This window comes from Loxodonta africana, chromosome 3 (genome assembly GCF_030014295.1).
Source record: "Loxodonta africana isolate mLoxAfr1 chromosome 3, mLoxAfr1.hap2, whole genome shotgun sequence".
NCBI lineage: Eukaryota > Metazoa > Chordata > Mammalia > Proboscidea > Elephantidae > Loxodonta > Loxodonta africana.
The window spans coordinates 40,241,117-40,254,790 of NC_087344.1; the positions used below are offsets into that span (position 1 = coordinate 40,241,117).

General features: G+C 39.8%; 1 protein-coding gene across 13 annotated transcripts in view; it reads right to left on the reverse strand.

Moving 5' to 3' along the window:
- NPHP4 (nephrocystin 4) overlaps window positions 1–13,674 on the reverse strand; it is a 142,539-nt gene that overhangs the window by 58,129 nt on the left and 70,736 nt on the right. For all 13 annotated transcript variants that reach the window (XR_010321275.1, XR_010321274.1, XR_010321276.1 and 10 more), the window contains one exon: window positions 9,502–9,643. Coding sequence is in view for 8 of the 13 variants with exons in the window: in XM_064281146.1 (XP_064137216.1) it covers window positions 9,502–9,643 (142 nt within the window). In the remaining 5 variants the exon portion in view is untranslated. The remainder of the gene's footprint in view (window positions 1–9,501; window positions 9,644–13,674) is intronic.

A 13,674-nucleotide genomic window follows, 5' to 3' on the forward strand; every position in this document is an offset into this window, starting at 1 on the left:
TTTCCCATATGAAAGGGCAAGAAATTTTTAATATATACATATAAATATCTTTTAAAGTGGGAATGTTTAAAAAGACTTCTAATTTTTAGTTTAAAAGGAAATAAACAACTTAGGAAGTAAGAACAGTACAGGTCAAAACCTATGAAATGCAATCAAAGCTGTACTTAAAAGAAAATTGCATAACCTTAAAAGTTTTTATTATTAAACAAGGTAAGTGGAAAATAAACATTTAGCTAAAAAAAAAAAAACTAGAAGAGCATGGAATTAATAAAGACAAACGTAAATTGTCTCAACTAAATCTAAAACTAATTAGAGACTTAAAAACATAATACAAGAGAACCAATAAGTAAAACCAAAAACTGGTTCTTTAAAGAGACTAATGAAATGTACAAATCTTTGATGAGACTGGGCAAGAAAAGGGGAGACCCAAGAAAATATTAGGAATGGAAAAAGGAATCTCATAATAAATACAAATTTGAATGCTTTAATTAGGCACAACTGTATCCCGATACCTTTGAAAACTAAATGAAATGAACCATTTTTCTAGAGAATGTATATTCCAAAAGTTGACACAAGATGAGGTAGGAAACTTAAATAGACCAATAATCATAAAAAGAAATTTAATAGTTTGCCAAAAATCATTTCAAAAAGGCATCAGGTTCCTGATGGTTTTATAGGTAAGTGTCATCAGACTTTCAAGAAACAGGTAATACCTTTTGTTTCAACTATTTTAAAGCATAGAAAAATATGGAAAACCTATTAATTCATTTTCTAAAACTAGCATACCCCCAATACCAACACCTGATAAACACATAACAAAAAAGGAAAGCTACAGATTAATTCAGGGAACCTTGGTTGCATAGTGGTTAAGAACTACAGCTTCTAACCAAAAGGTTGGCAGTTCAAATCCACCAGGTGCTCCTTGGAAACTCTATGGGGCAGTTCTACTCTGTCCTATTGGGTTGCTATGAGTTGGAATTGACGGCAATGGGTTTGGCTTGTTTCGTTTTTTTTTTAATAGATCAGTGGTCTGCAAACTATAGCCCACAGGCCAAATTTCAGCCAGCAGCTTGTTTCTATAAACAAAGTTTTACTGAAACACAGCCATGCTTATTCCTTTATGTATTATCTATGGCTTTCATGCTATAGCAACCGAGTTGAGTAGTGTGACAGAGGCCATCTGACTCACAAAGCATATGGTGCTTACAACTTGGCCTTTACAGAAAAAGTTTAATGCCCCCTGCATAGATGAACCTCAATTATGGATTAAAAAAGCAGAAATCCTGAACACAAGATAATCAAATCAAGACGGGCATAATCGTAAAGTCCTCCATGAGTCATTCTCTAGTTCTCTATTCTACTTATTCTTTTTTTTTTAATGCATTTGGTAGTTTGTTGATTTTCTCCTTCTTTTTAAAATATAAGCTCCATGAGGCAGGAGCTTAAGATAGTACCTGGCACAGCATGCTCTTAATAAGTAGAGTACAGCCTTCAAAAGCCAGAACCTGTGTAAGGCAGAAACCCGTCAGAGATGGAAAACTCAGATCTCTTCCACTAAAACAAGTGATCAAAAAGTGGTTAAGACTGTTCTCTGCCAAAGGCGGAAAACTTGCAAGACCCAGAAAAACAAGGCAGTTCCGTTGAGTTCCAGCTATCACAGGTTTCACCGTATTTGCTGAATGGATAAGGCAGGGAGGGAGGAAAGGAGGTATGTCTGAAAAAACCCTGTCTGAAGTCAACACTGTCTTAAGTTCTCCCAGAATGGAGGTGAAGGCCTCTAATATGAAAGGGCGGGAACATAGCCAACACTGAACTTTCTGGAGTCAGAGAACCTACTCTCCTGGACAGCATCATGGGCAGTTGCTTGCACCCAACACGTGTAACAACAACAACAACATATAGCACCCCACTGTCCAAATAAGTCAGTTTGTTTATCCATTCTCCAACTGAGGAATAGACAGGTTGTTTCCACATTTTAACTTAAGAATAGTGTTGTCATGAATATAAACTAGATGTTCTCTACAACAGGCGTTTCTGGATTGTGGAGTATTAACTAAGTATTATAAAATTGCTCTTCCAAGTAGCCACATATATTGTTCCCCTCCTAGCGGTGGCAAGAGTTCCTGTTTCTCCATGTCTTCATTTTAACATTCGTGCTATCAGACAGATATATTTTTCCAATATAATGGGGAAGAAATGATTTTATTCTGGATTTCTCTGATTACTAGTGAAACTGAGCACTTTTTCCTATGTTTATTAATTATTCTGGTTCCTTTGTGAATTCGCTCTTCATATCCTTTGCCCTTTTTTTTTTTTTTTCTGTTGTTTAGCTACTACTGATTTGGAGTAGCTCTTTTATAATCTTTCTAATTCTAAAATTTCTAAAGTTTTGTTTTTCATACTTGGGTCTTTATCTCATCTGGAATTTATTTTTCCATATATGTGAAGTTGGATCTGTTGGGGTTTTTTGTTAGCTTTTGTTTTGTTTAGTCTTGCTTTGCTTTTTCCATGTGATAGTCAATCAACTCAGCGTTATTTTTTTCTGGGGGCGGGGGTTCAGCTCTAACAGGTTTATTTTACTTGTAAAAGGAGTCACTAGGGGCTTATGCCTCTCCAAAAGACTGACTCTCAGCATTGTTTATTAATTGGTCCACCCTTATTCTTTGTGGTAGGCAGAAGAACAATCCCACAAAGATGTCCACATCCTAATCCCCAGAACTGTAAAGATGTTGTTACGCTGCCAACAAAATTAAGGTTACAGATGGAATTACGGCTGCTAATCAGCTGATCTTGAGAGGGAGAGATTACCTGGGATTATCTGGGTGAGCCCAATGCAATCACAAGGGTCCTTATAAGGGAAAGAGAGAAGCAGAAGGGTCAGAATCAGAGAGAGATCTGAAGATGCTATCCTGCTGGCTTTAAAGATGGAGGAAGGGGCCAAGTAATGAGACAGCCTCTGGAAGCTGGAAAATGCAAGGAAACGAATTTTCCCCTAGAACCTCCAGAAGGAACACTTTATTTTAGCTCAGTGAGACCCACTGTGGACTTCTGACCTCCAGAAGTGTGATATAATAGACTTGAGCTGTTTTACGCCACTAAGTCTTTGGTAATTTGTTACGGCAGCAACAAGAAATTAATATACTTCTTACCTATAATTTGTCATATATAACAAATGTCGTATTATATTTTTTCCCTTATCTATCTATTTCTGTAACAATGCCACTCTGTTCTAGTTACTATAACTTCATTGAAAGTCTGCATATTGAGAAAAATGAATCCTACCTTCTGATTCAAAGCTGCCTTAGCTATTCTTGATTATATAGTTCTTTAATTAAAATATATATTAAAAGAAAATAAACGTAGTACACAGGGGAGACCATTCCAATCAGAGAACATTCCAGGCAGAGAACAGAGCTTGAGCTGACAACTTCAAAATCATGGCCTGGTTAATGCATCACAACAGCACAAAGCAGCAGCTAGGAAAAGTTTCAAAACCACTGGGGCTATCATTCCTGGTAGTGGATGATTTCAAAACCAAACCCACTGCCATCGAGTTGCTTCCAACTCATAGTGACCCTATAGGACAAAACAGAACTGCCCCACGAAGTTTCCAAGGAGCAGCTGGTGGATTCTAACTTTGGTTAGCAGCCAAGCTCTTAATCACTGTGCCACCAGGGCTCCTCAAAAGCCTATTAAACAAAAAAAACCAAACCCCATTGCCATCAAATCAATTCCAGCTCATAGCGAACCTGTAGGACAAAGCAGAGCTGCTCCATAGGGTTTCCAAGGAGCATCTGGTGGATTCGAACTGCTGACCTTTTGGTTAGCAGCTATAGCTCTTAACCACTACACCACCAGGGTTTCCACAAAAGCCTATAAGCCTATTAAAAGTAATTGAAGACTTCCACTACTTGCCAAAATAAACTAACAGTGATCGGATTTACCCTCCTATTTGAAACAAATTTTAAAAATAGACAAAATATATAAAACCACAGTTTTCAAGATACTGGACTTCAGGCAACAAAGGACAGTGATCCTGGAAGACAGGAAAAAAAAGATGAGACCCCGGATTACCCCCGCTGACCACACTGAGTGAGTCTGCAGGTCACAACACAGGGAGGGAGAGCCCAGACAGTACACAGTGGGCTTCCTAATTTGAAAAGACCAAGCTGAGAGTCCAGAGAGTCCAAGGAAGCTAGAGTTTTCAGGACAGAGTACTAGACAGAATGAGCTGCACAGAGAGAGAAGTCTGGACATTTGCGGAGGAGCCCACTCTAGAATTCAGCAGAGTAATGACCAGAAAGCAATGATCAGTAATGACCTCTCAACTGGACCAATAAGCAACATCATGGTAAACGGAGAAAATATTGAAGTTGTAAAAGATTTCATTTTACTTGGATTCAAAATCAACGCCCATGAAAGCAGCATTCAAGAAATCGAACGACCCATTGCACTGGGCAAATCTGCTGCAAAAGATCTCTTTAAAGTGTTAAAAAGCAAAGGTGTCATTTTAAGGACTAAGGCACGCCTGATCCAAGTTATGGTGTTTTCAACCGCCCCATATGCATGTGAAAGCTGGTCAATGAATAAGGAACACTGAAGATGAATTGATGCCTTTGAATACCGAATATACCATGGACTCCAGAAGAACAAACAAATCTGTCTTGGAAGAAGTACTGCCAGAATGCTCATTAGAAGCAAGGATGACAAGACTTAGTCTCATGTACTTTAGACATGTTATGTTAGCAGGGACCAGTCTTTGGGGAAGGACATCACGCTTGGTAAAGTAGGTCAGCGAAAAAGAGGAAGACTCTCAATGAGATGGACGGACACACTCGCTGCAACAATGGGCTCAAACATAATAATGATTGCAAAGACAGTGCAGGACCAGACAGTATTCTGTTCTGCTGTACACAGGGTTGCTATGAGTCAGAATCGACTCAATGGCACCTAACAGCAACAACAATGATCAGAAAACTACCTAAGGCCAGGGGGAAAAAACATTTGAATGGGTTAAAGGGAGCAGTACCCAGTATTCACAAAGGGCCTAAAATAGTGCCCCTGTTTACAAGAGAGGGGAGGAAGGGAGGGGGGAAAGGGGGCCTTCACTAATTAGATAGTCGATAAGAACTATTTTAGGTGAAGGGAAAGACAACACAGAATACAAAAGAGGTCAGCACAACTGGACTAAACCAAAAGCAAAAGAAGTTTCCTGAATAAACTGAATGCTTCAAAGGCTGGCGTAGCAGGGGCGGAGTTTGGGGACCATGGTTTCAGGGGACATCTAAGTCAATTGCCATAATAAAATCTATTAAGAAAACATTCTGCATCCCACTTTGGAGAGTGGCGTCTGGGGTCTTAAACGCTAGCAAGCAGCCATCTAAGATGCATCAACTGGTCTCAACCCACCTAGAGCAAAGGAGAATGAAGAACACCAAAGACACAGAGTAATTATGAGCCCAAGAGACAGAAAGGGCTACATAAACCAGAGACTACATCAGCCTGAGACCAGAAGAACTAGATGGTGCCCAGCTACAACCGATGACTGCCCTGACAGGGAACATAACAAAGAACCCCTGAGGGAGCAGAAGAGCAGTGGGATGCAAACCCCAAATTCTCATAAAAAGACCAGACTTTAATTGCCTGACTGAGACTCGAAGGACCCCAGAGGTCACGGTCCCCAGACCTTCTGTTAGCCCAAGACAGGAACCATTCCTAAAGCTAACTCTTCAGACAGGGATTAGACTAGACTGTGGGATAGACAATGATACTGGTGAAGAATGAGCTTCTTGGATCAAGTAGACACATGAGACTATGTTGGCATCTCCTGTCTGAAGGGGAGATGAAAGGGTACAGAGGGTCAGAGGCTAGCCAAATGGACACTAAAAGAAAGAGAGGAGGGAAGGAGTGTGCTGTCTCATTAGGCGGAGAGCAATCAGGAGTATATAGCAAGGTGTTTATAAATTTTTGTATGAGAGTCCAACTTGATTTGTAAACTTTCACCTAAAGCACAATAAAATTTTTTAAAAACAGAGTGCCCCTGTTCCCATCAGCCAGACTGGGAAACCTCATAATTCAGAGGGCACTGAGTATAGTACTCTGAAGGGTCCTGTCACCTTACTGAGCAACTGCTGATCTGGCCCCATCTAACAAATCTTAAAAGTGAGACAAAAAGCACCAAACTGTTCCCAAGACTCAAGAATACTTACCAATTACAAAAATATCCAGGACCCAATAAGATAAAATTCACAATGTCTGGCATCCACTCAAAAATTACGAGGCAAGCAAAGGAGCAGAAAAATACAACCCAAATAAGGAGAAAAATCAATTGACCAAAACTAATCCAGAACTGACAAAGATGTTAGAATTAGTAGACAAGAATATTAAAATAAATATTACTGCATTTCATATGTTCAAAAAGCTAGAGGAAAGATGGAATATGTTAAGTAGAAACAGAAGATATTTTTTAAAATACCCAAACTTTTAGAGATGAAAATTATAATATCTGAGATGAAAAATATACTGGATGAGATTAACAGCATATTAGACATTGCAGAAAAAAATGATTACTGAACTTGAAGCCATAGCAATATAAAGTATCAAAAATGAAACAGAGAGAAAAAAACACTACCAAAAAAACAGTGAACAAAATATCAGTGAGCTGTGGAACAACAACTTCTAGCAGCTTAACATATGTATAATTGGGACCCCCAAAGCAAAGGGGAGAAAGCAACAGAGGAAAAATATTTGAAGAAATAATGGCCAACAATCTTTCACATGTGATGAAAACTATAAACCCAGAGATTCAAGAAGCTCAGTGAACCCCAAGCATGCAACTAGTTAAAGGACAATTCCGGACATAAATGCAGGCAGCACCAAACAAGTTTTAAAATCTTCAAATGTCTGCATGAAAACAGTCAAAGCAACTGGGAAAGTAAAGCCAAAGGGCCACAGACAACATCCACAATTCATCCAGACCCAAAAAATCAAATAATCCCACCCTCTCATCATAGTTTATAATTAACTTAAATATAAGTCCTTCAAACATAACTAGTTCGTAATTGAAATACTTGGTAAGTTCTCATCTAAACATTTTTGCGTAGGAAAAAAGAATGTCTAAAAATTCTGTTTCATTTTTAAAATGTAACTGTGAATATATGTCAAAGAGGGAAAGACACTAGATTTAAAGCAGGGGGTAGGTTAGAAATAAATCTGACCCTTTGCTTAGTATTTTTAAACTATGTATTCTATATCTCCTATGCTTCCAGCTTTATCAAATACATTTGGAAATTTATTCTAAACTGACTCTGACAGAAAATGCATGCCTACCACCCACCACTGCGAGGGATTCTAGCAGATATTCTGGCAGTATCTCAAGTACAAGGGGTACATTTCAATACCACTTATAGAAGATGTGACTATTAAATGTACACATTGGTGTTAATCAGCAATTCTCAACAATCTAGTAAGCACAATATTCAAAAACTGAAAGAACAAAACCATCAAATGGACTATCTTTTTGAAAAGAATGAAAATACTTAGTGACGTGGTTTGTCACAAAGCAGTCAACTATTAAGTCTTGCTACCTGAATAGTCTTAGGTACATCAGAAAATCCTGGACAATCATGAAGTCCAGCACAGCAAGCTCCAGGCCCAAGAAACAAGCATTCTGTTCCCACCACTTGGAAAATTAAATTTGAAAAGGCCAGTTTCCATAAATGAATCTCAACTCAGAAAAAACCATTCCCAAATTACAGAATTACTAATGCCTTTACACTAGCACTCAGGAACCCCAGCAAGAAAAACTGGCCAAAAAAAAAGAAAAGCCTTTCCTGGAAATCTGCATATTATCCCACAGAGGAAAGCTATCGGAAGGATGGGTAAATACTAAGCTCCTCTCAACAGGCTTACATGTTGGTTCATTCCCTACCTTTCTGTCTGGAATCTGGAGACAGAAGAGTGTAACCGCCTGTGATCTAGGGCTTCTAGGACATTCTTTCAGCTGGCTAAATCTCCAGAAGCCCAGAGCCAAAGGCTCAATACTAAATCAGGGTGAACTTCTCAAACACTCCCTTTTAACATCCACTCTTTCCTTCTCGATAGATGGAATTCTCAACCAGGACACCGGTTTTGGCAGTCCTTACGTATAAACTAAGGAACCCTGGTGGTGCGGTGGTTAAGCACTAGGCTGGTAACTAAAAGGTAGCAGTGTGAATCCACCAGCCGCTCCAAGGGAAAACATACAGCAGCAGGGGCGTAGCAAGGATAACCAGCTCCCAGGGGCAATGTCTAAGTTGCACCTCCCCCCCAATTTCAAGATGGATAGATGTTGATAGTGGCAACCGTCAGGAGAAACACCTTCCCCTTCTTGTCTGGCTGCCTCAGTCGGGCGCCTTTCATATTTGTGGCACCTCAAAATGTCATTCCATGCCTTGTCTGGTGTCCCCTTGGACTTGTCACCAGGGACAAGTATCATCTCCCCGACCTCCCACAGAAGCGGCATCTGCTTCCATAAAGATTACAACCAGAAGAACTAGATGGTACCCAGCCACAACCGATGGCTGCCCTGACAGGGAACACAACAGAGAAACCCTGAGGGAGCAGGAGAGCAGTGGGATGCAGACCCCAAATTCTTGTAAAAAGATCAGACTTAATGGTCAGACTCGGACTGGAGAGTCCCCAGAGGCCATGGTCCCCAGACCTTCTGTTACCCAAAAATAGGAACCAATCTAAAAGCCAACTCTTTATACAGGAATTGGACTGGAATAAAAAAAGGGGATGGAAAATAATACTGGTGATGAACAAGTTTCTTGGATCAAGTGCACACATGAGACTATGTTGGCATCTTCTGTCTGAAGGGGGGATGAGAGGGCAGAGAGGGCCAGAAGCTACCCAAATGAACACGAGTAGAGAGAGTGGGGGAAGAACTGTGCTGTCTCATTGGAGGAAGAGCAATTAGGAGTGTATGGCAAGGTGTATGTAAATTTTTGTATGACAGACTGACCTGATTTGTAAACTTTCACTTAAAGTGCAATAAAAATTAATTAAAAAAAAAAAAGATTACAGCCTTGGAAACCCTATGGGACAGTTCTACCCTGCCCTGTAGGATTGCTATGAGTTGGAATCGACAACAACGGGTTTGATTTTGTGCTATAAACTCAGAGGCACTGAACACAAGGTACTGGCCACAGCAGAGCCCCAGCCAGCCAACCAGATACGAAACTAATAACCAGTAACAGCTCTTTAACCACCTACATGCATGTGGAATATGTTACCACCCACGGGGCAAGGGCTGGAGCTCTGCTGGCAGCCTTTACTGCCTGCAGCCAATTCTACATCTCGATATCAAGCAAAAACTCAGTTAACTGATTCCAATTAAAGCAATCTGTGGCAATTATCCTGCAAGTCTGATGATCACTATACTGGACTGAGTATCTTTCCTTGGGAACAGATGGAAGTCATGCTGTGTGCTTGAGAAGTGAGCTCTCTGCAAACACTTACTTGAAGGGGACGTGGGTGGCTTCTTGGAGGCCTGCCGCCGCTCTGCCTTGGTGCTGCTGGCCCGCTCCAGAGACGTGTCCAAGTGTTCTTCTGGGCTAAGTGAGTACTGGAACTGCACTGTCCCCGACTCCATCTGCTTCACCTGTGATGAACCACAGTGAGAACAATGGTGCCCAGTGAAGGTAGCCTGCACACTCCTTCATTAGCATTCTTCTGTCAGAATAATTTGACCAGGAGCAATTCTCCCAGACCTAAGACAAAGTCCACGGAAAACCAAGGACTTCTGAAGTCATATGTTCTTAGATTACAATCTTTTCTGAGCGGTAGACAATCTGTTGTGGAATTAAAATCCCAGAAAGCCATATTACCATGGCATGGCCCTTCCACAAGCAGAAGTCGTGGTATGTCTCCACTCTGAATGTTGGTTTTTATTAATTAACCTACATGAACTTGACTATGAGTTTTAACACACTGTCAATGTATGTAGTACAAGGAGGATACAGGACAGGTCCATCACGCCAAAACATCCCCTTGGGCTGCCGCCTTTATAATCACACCCTCCCCCAATCTTAGCCCCTGGCAATAACTGATCTGTTCTCCCTCACTGTCGTTTTTTCTTTTGGTTAATGTCATATAAATGGAGTCATACCATATATACCTTATGAGGCTGGCTTCTTACCCTCAACACAACGCCAGTGAGATTTACCAAGTTGCTGCACACATCAACAGTTTATTCTCTTATGTGATTGGGTAGTGTTCCACTATACAGATGTATCATAATTTGTTTATCCATTCGACCATCTGAGGAACATTTGGGTTGTTTTTTATTTGGGTGATTATAAATAAATAAATTTTTAAAAACATTGCCATCAAATCAATTCCGACTCAGGGCGGCCCCATGTGTTACAGAGTACAACTGCGCTCGATAGGGTTTTCTTGGCTGTAATCTTTATGGAAGCAGACCATCAGGCCTTTCTTCTGTAACGTGGCAGGGTGGGTCCAAACCACCAACTTCTAGGTTAGTACCACCCAGCAGCCTTGTTATTATAACTAGGGCTGGTGTGAAAAGTGGTATGTGGATTTGTGTGTAAACCTAAGTTTTCACATCTCCAGAATAAAATACCATATTTTTATGCAAATAATGTTCACATTATACATTTCTGGCCAACCACGCAAGCCCCTCATGCGTTATCTTCCTAAGTGTACTATGCACGATATATGTGTGGGCACTTTATCCGCAAAAATATAGTACCAAGGAGTAGGATTGGTAGGTAGGTGTATGTTTAACTTTATAAGCAACTGCCAAACTGTTTCCCAGAGTGACAGTATCATTTTTCATTCCTAACCAGCAATGTATGACAGTTCTAGTTTCTCCACACCCCTGCCAGCACTTGGCTATTGACACTATTTTTTATTTTAGCCATTCAAATAGGTATGTGGTTGTATCTCATGGTTTTAATTTCCATTTCCCTAAGGGCTAATGATATTAAGTATCTTTTTATTTGCTTATTTACAATGCATACATCCCCTTTGGGAAAGTGTCTCTTCAAGACTTTTGTCCATTTTTTAACTGGGTTTTTTGTTTTCCTGCAGATGAGTCTGGAGAGTTCTTTATATAACCTGGAGGGAAGTCTTTTGCCAGTGTTCTGAGTTGATTTCTGTCCCTCAAAAAAAAAATGCTCGTGTCCTAGCACCCAGTACCTGTGAATGTGACCTTATTTGGAAATAGGGTCTTTGCAGATGTAATTAGTTAACAGGAGGTCATATTGGAGTAGCCTGGGCCATAATCCAATGTGACTGGTGTCCTTATAAAAGAGGAGAGACACAGGCAGGCAGGCACAGAGGGAAGAGGACCATGTGAAGACAGAGGCAAAGACTGGAGCGGTGCATCTACAAGTAAAGGAACACCAAGGATTGCCAAGAACCACCAGAAGCTAGGAAAAGGCAAGGAAGGACTCCTCCCCTAGAGCCTTCAGAGAGAGATCACTGCCCTGTCGACACCATGATTTCAGACTTCTAGCCTCCAGAACTGATACATTTCTGTTGTTTTAAGCCACTCAGCACTAGGAAACTAACAGTCAGATACGTGACTTGTAAATAATTTCTTCCAATCTATAGCTTGTCTTTCCACTCTCTTAACAGTATCCCTCTTAGGAAAAAAAAAGGTTTTATTTTGATGAAGTCCAATTTATCAACACTTCTTCTTACAAATCATGCTTTTGGTGTCATGTCTTTAAAAGTCTTTGCTAACCCTTCTCCTATGTTTTCTTCTAAAAGTTACGAAGCGTTATTAGGTTTTATATTTAGATCTGTATTCATTTTGAGGTAATTTCTGTATATGGTATAAAGTTTAGGTCAAGGTTCTTTTTCTCTGAGTTTCCAGTTGTTTCAGAACAATTTGTTGAAAAGATTATTTTTTCACCCTTAAATTGCCTTTGCAACTTCCTCAAAGATCAGTTGCCGTATTTGTGTGATTTACTATTCTGTTCCATTAATCTATGCACCAGTCCCTTCACCAATATCACTCTGTATTGGCTATGATAGCTTTATAGTTAGTCTTAAAATTGTGTAGTATACTTCCTCCAACTTATTTTTCTTTTTCAAAATTGTTTTTGGCTCTTCCAATTCCTTTGCTTTTCCATATAAATTTTAGAATCAACTTGTCTATATCTACAAATATTAAAAAAAAAAACAACAAATCCTGCTGGGATTTAGACTGGAATTGTGTTAAGCTATATATAGATCAATTTGGAAAGAACTGACATTTTGACTATGTTGAGTCTTCCAATCCATAAAATACATGTCTTTCCATTTATTTAGGACTTCTTTGATTTCATCTAAGATTAACTACAATGAGAATAATGACGTCCAGGAAAGGAACTGTTTTATAATCGTCAGCACACAGATCCTATACATATTTTGCTTTGGAAGTAAAATTGTTTTTAATTTCTGCTTTCCAATTGTTCGTTGCTAGTATACAGAAATGTGACTGATTGCTCTATATGACCTCGTATCCTGTGATCTCGCTAAACTCATTTACTCATTCCAGGAGGTATTTTGTTTGTAGATTCCTTGGGACTATCTACATAGACAATCATGTTGTCTGCGAATAGGACAATTTTATTTCTTCCTGCCCAATCTGTATGTCTTTTATTTTGTTCTCTTGCCTTATTGTCCTGGCTACAATTCCATAAATGTTGAGTAGGATGTTGAATGATGAGAGTGAACATCCTTGGCTTAGGGGAAAATCATTCAGCCTTTCACCATTAAGTATGATGTTAATTAAAGGGTTTTTGTAGATAACCCTGGTCATGTTGAAGAAGTTTCCTCTTACTCCGAGTTTGTTGAGTTTTTGCCCTAAAGGATGTTGAATTTTGCCAAATGCTTTCTATGCATCAATTGATATGATTATGAGGTTTTTCTTCTGGGCTGTTTGTTGTTGTTAGGTGCCATCAAGTCTGCTCCAACTCACGGAAATCAGAAACACTGCCCAATCCTTCACCATCCTCACAGTCATCGCTACATTTGAGCCCATTTTTGTAGCCACTGTGTCAATCTATCTCGTTGAGAGTCTTCCTCTTTTTCACTGACTCTCTACTTTACCAGGCTTGATGTCCTTCTCCAGGGACTGGTTCCTCCTGATAACATGCCCAAAGTGTGTGAGATGAAGTCTCACCACCCTTGCTTCTAAGAAGCATTCTGGCTGCACTTCCTCCAAGACAGATTTGTTCGTTCTTCTGGCAGTCCATGATATATTCAATATTCTTTGCCAACACCATAACTCAAAGGCATCAATTCTTCTTTGGTATTCTTTATTCACTGCCCAATTTTCCCATGCATATGAGGGGACTAAAGATATCATGGCTTGGGTCAGGCACACCTTAGTCCTTAAAGCGACGTCTTCACTTTATAACACTTTAAAGAGGTCTTTTGCATCAGATTTGCCCAATGCAGTATGTCATTTGATTTCCTGATTGCTGCTTTGATGGGCGTTGACTGTGGATCTTTAGACTGCTAACACGCTGAACTGCACTAATTGATTTTCAACCACAGAACATAAAGAATTCAAGGGGAAAATACTTTATTACATTTACCATTTCTCTTGCTACTTCTTCATTCCTTGTATTCCAAGTTTCCTTCTGGTATCATTTTGCTTCTATCTGAACAAATTCC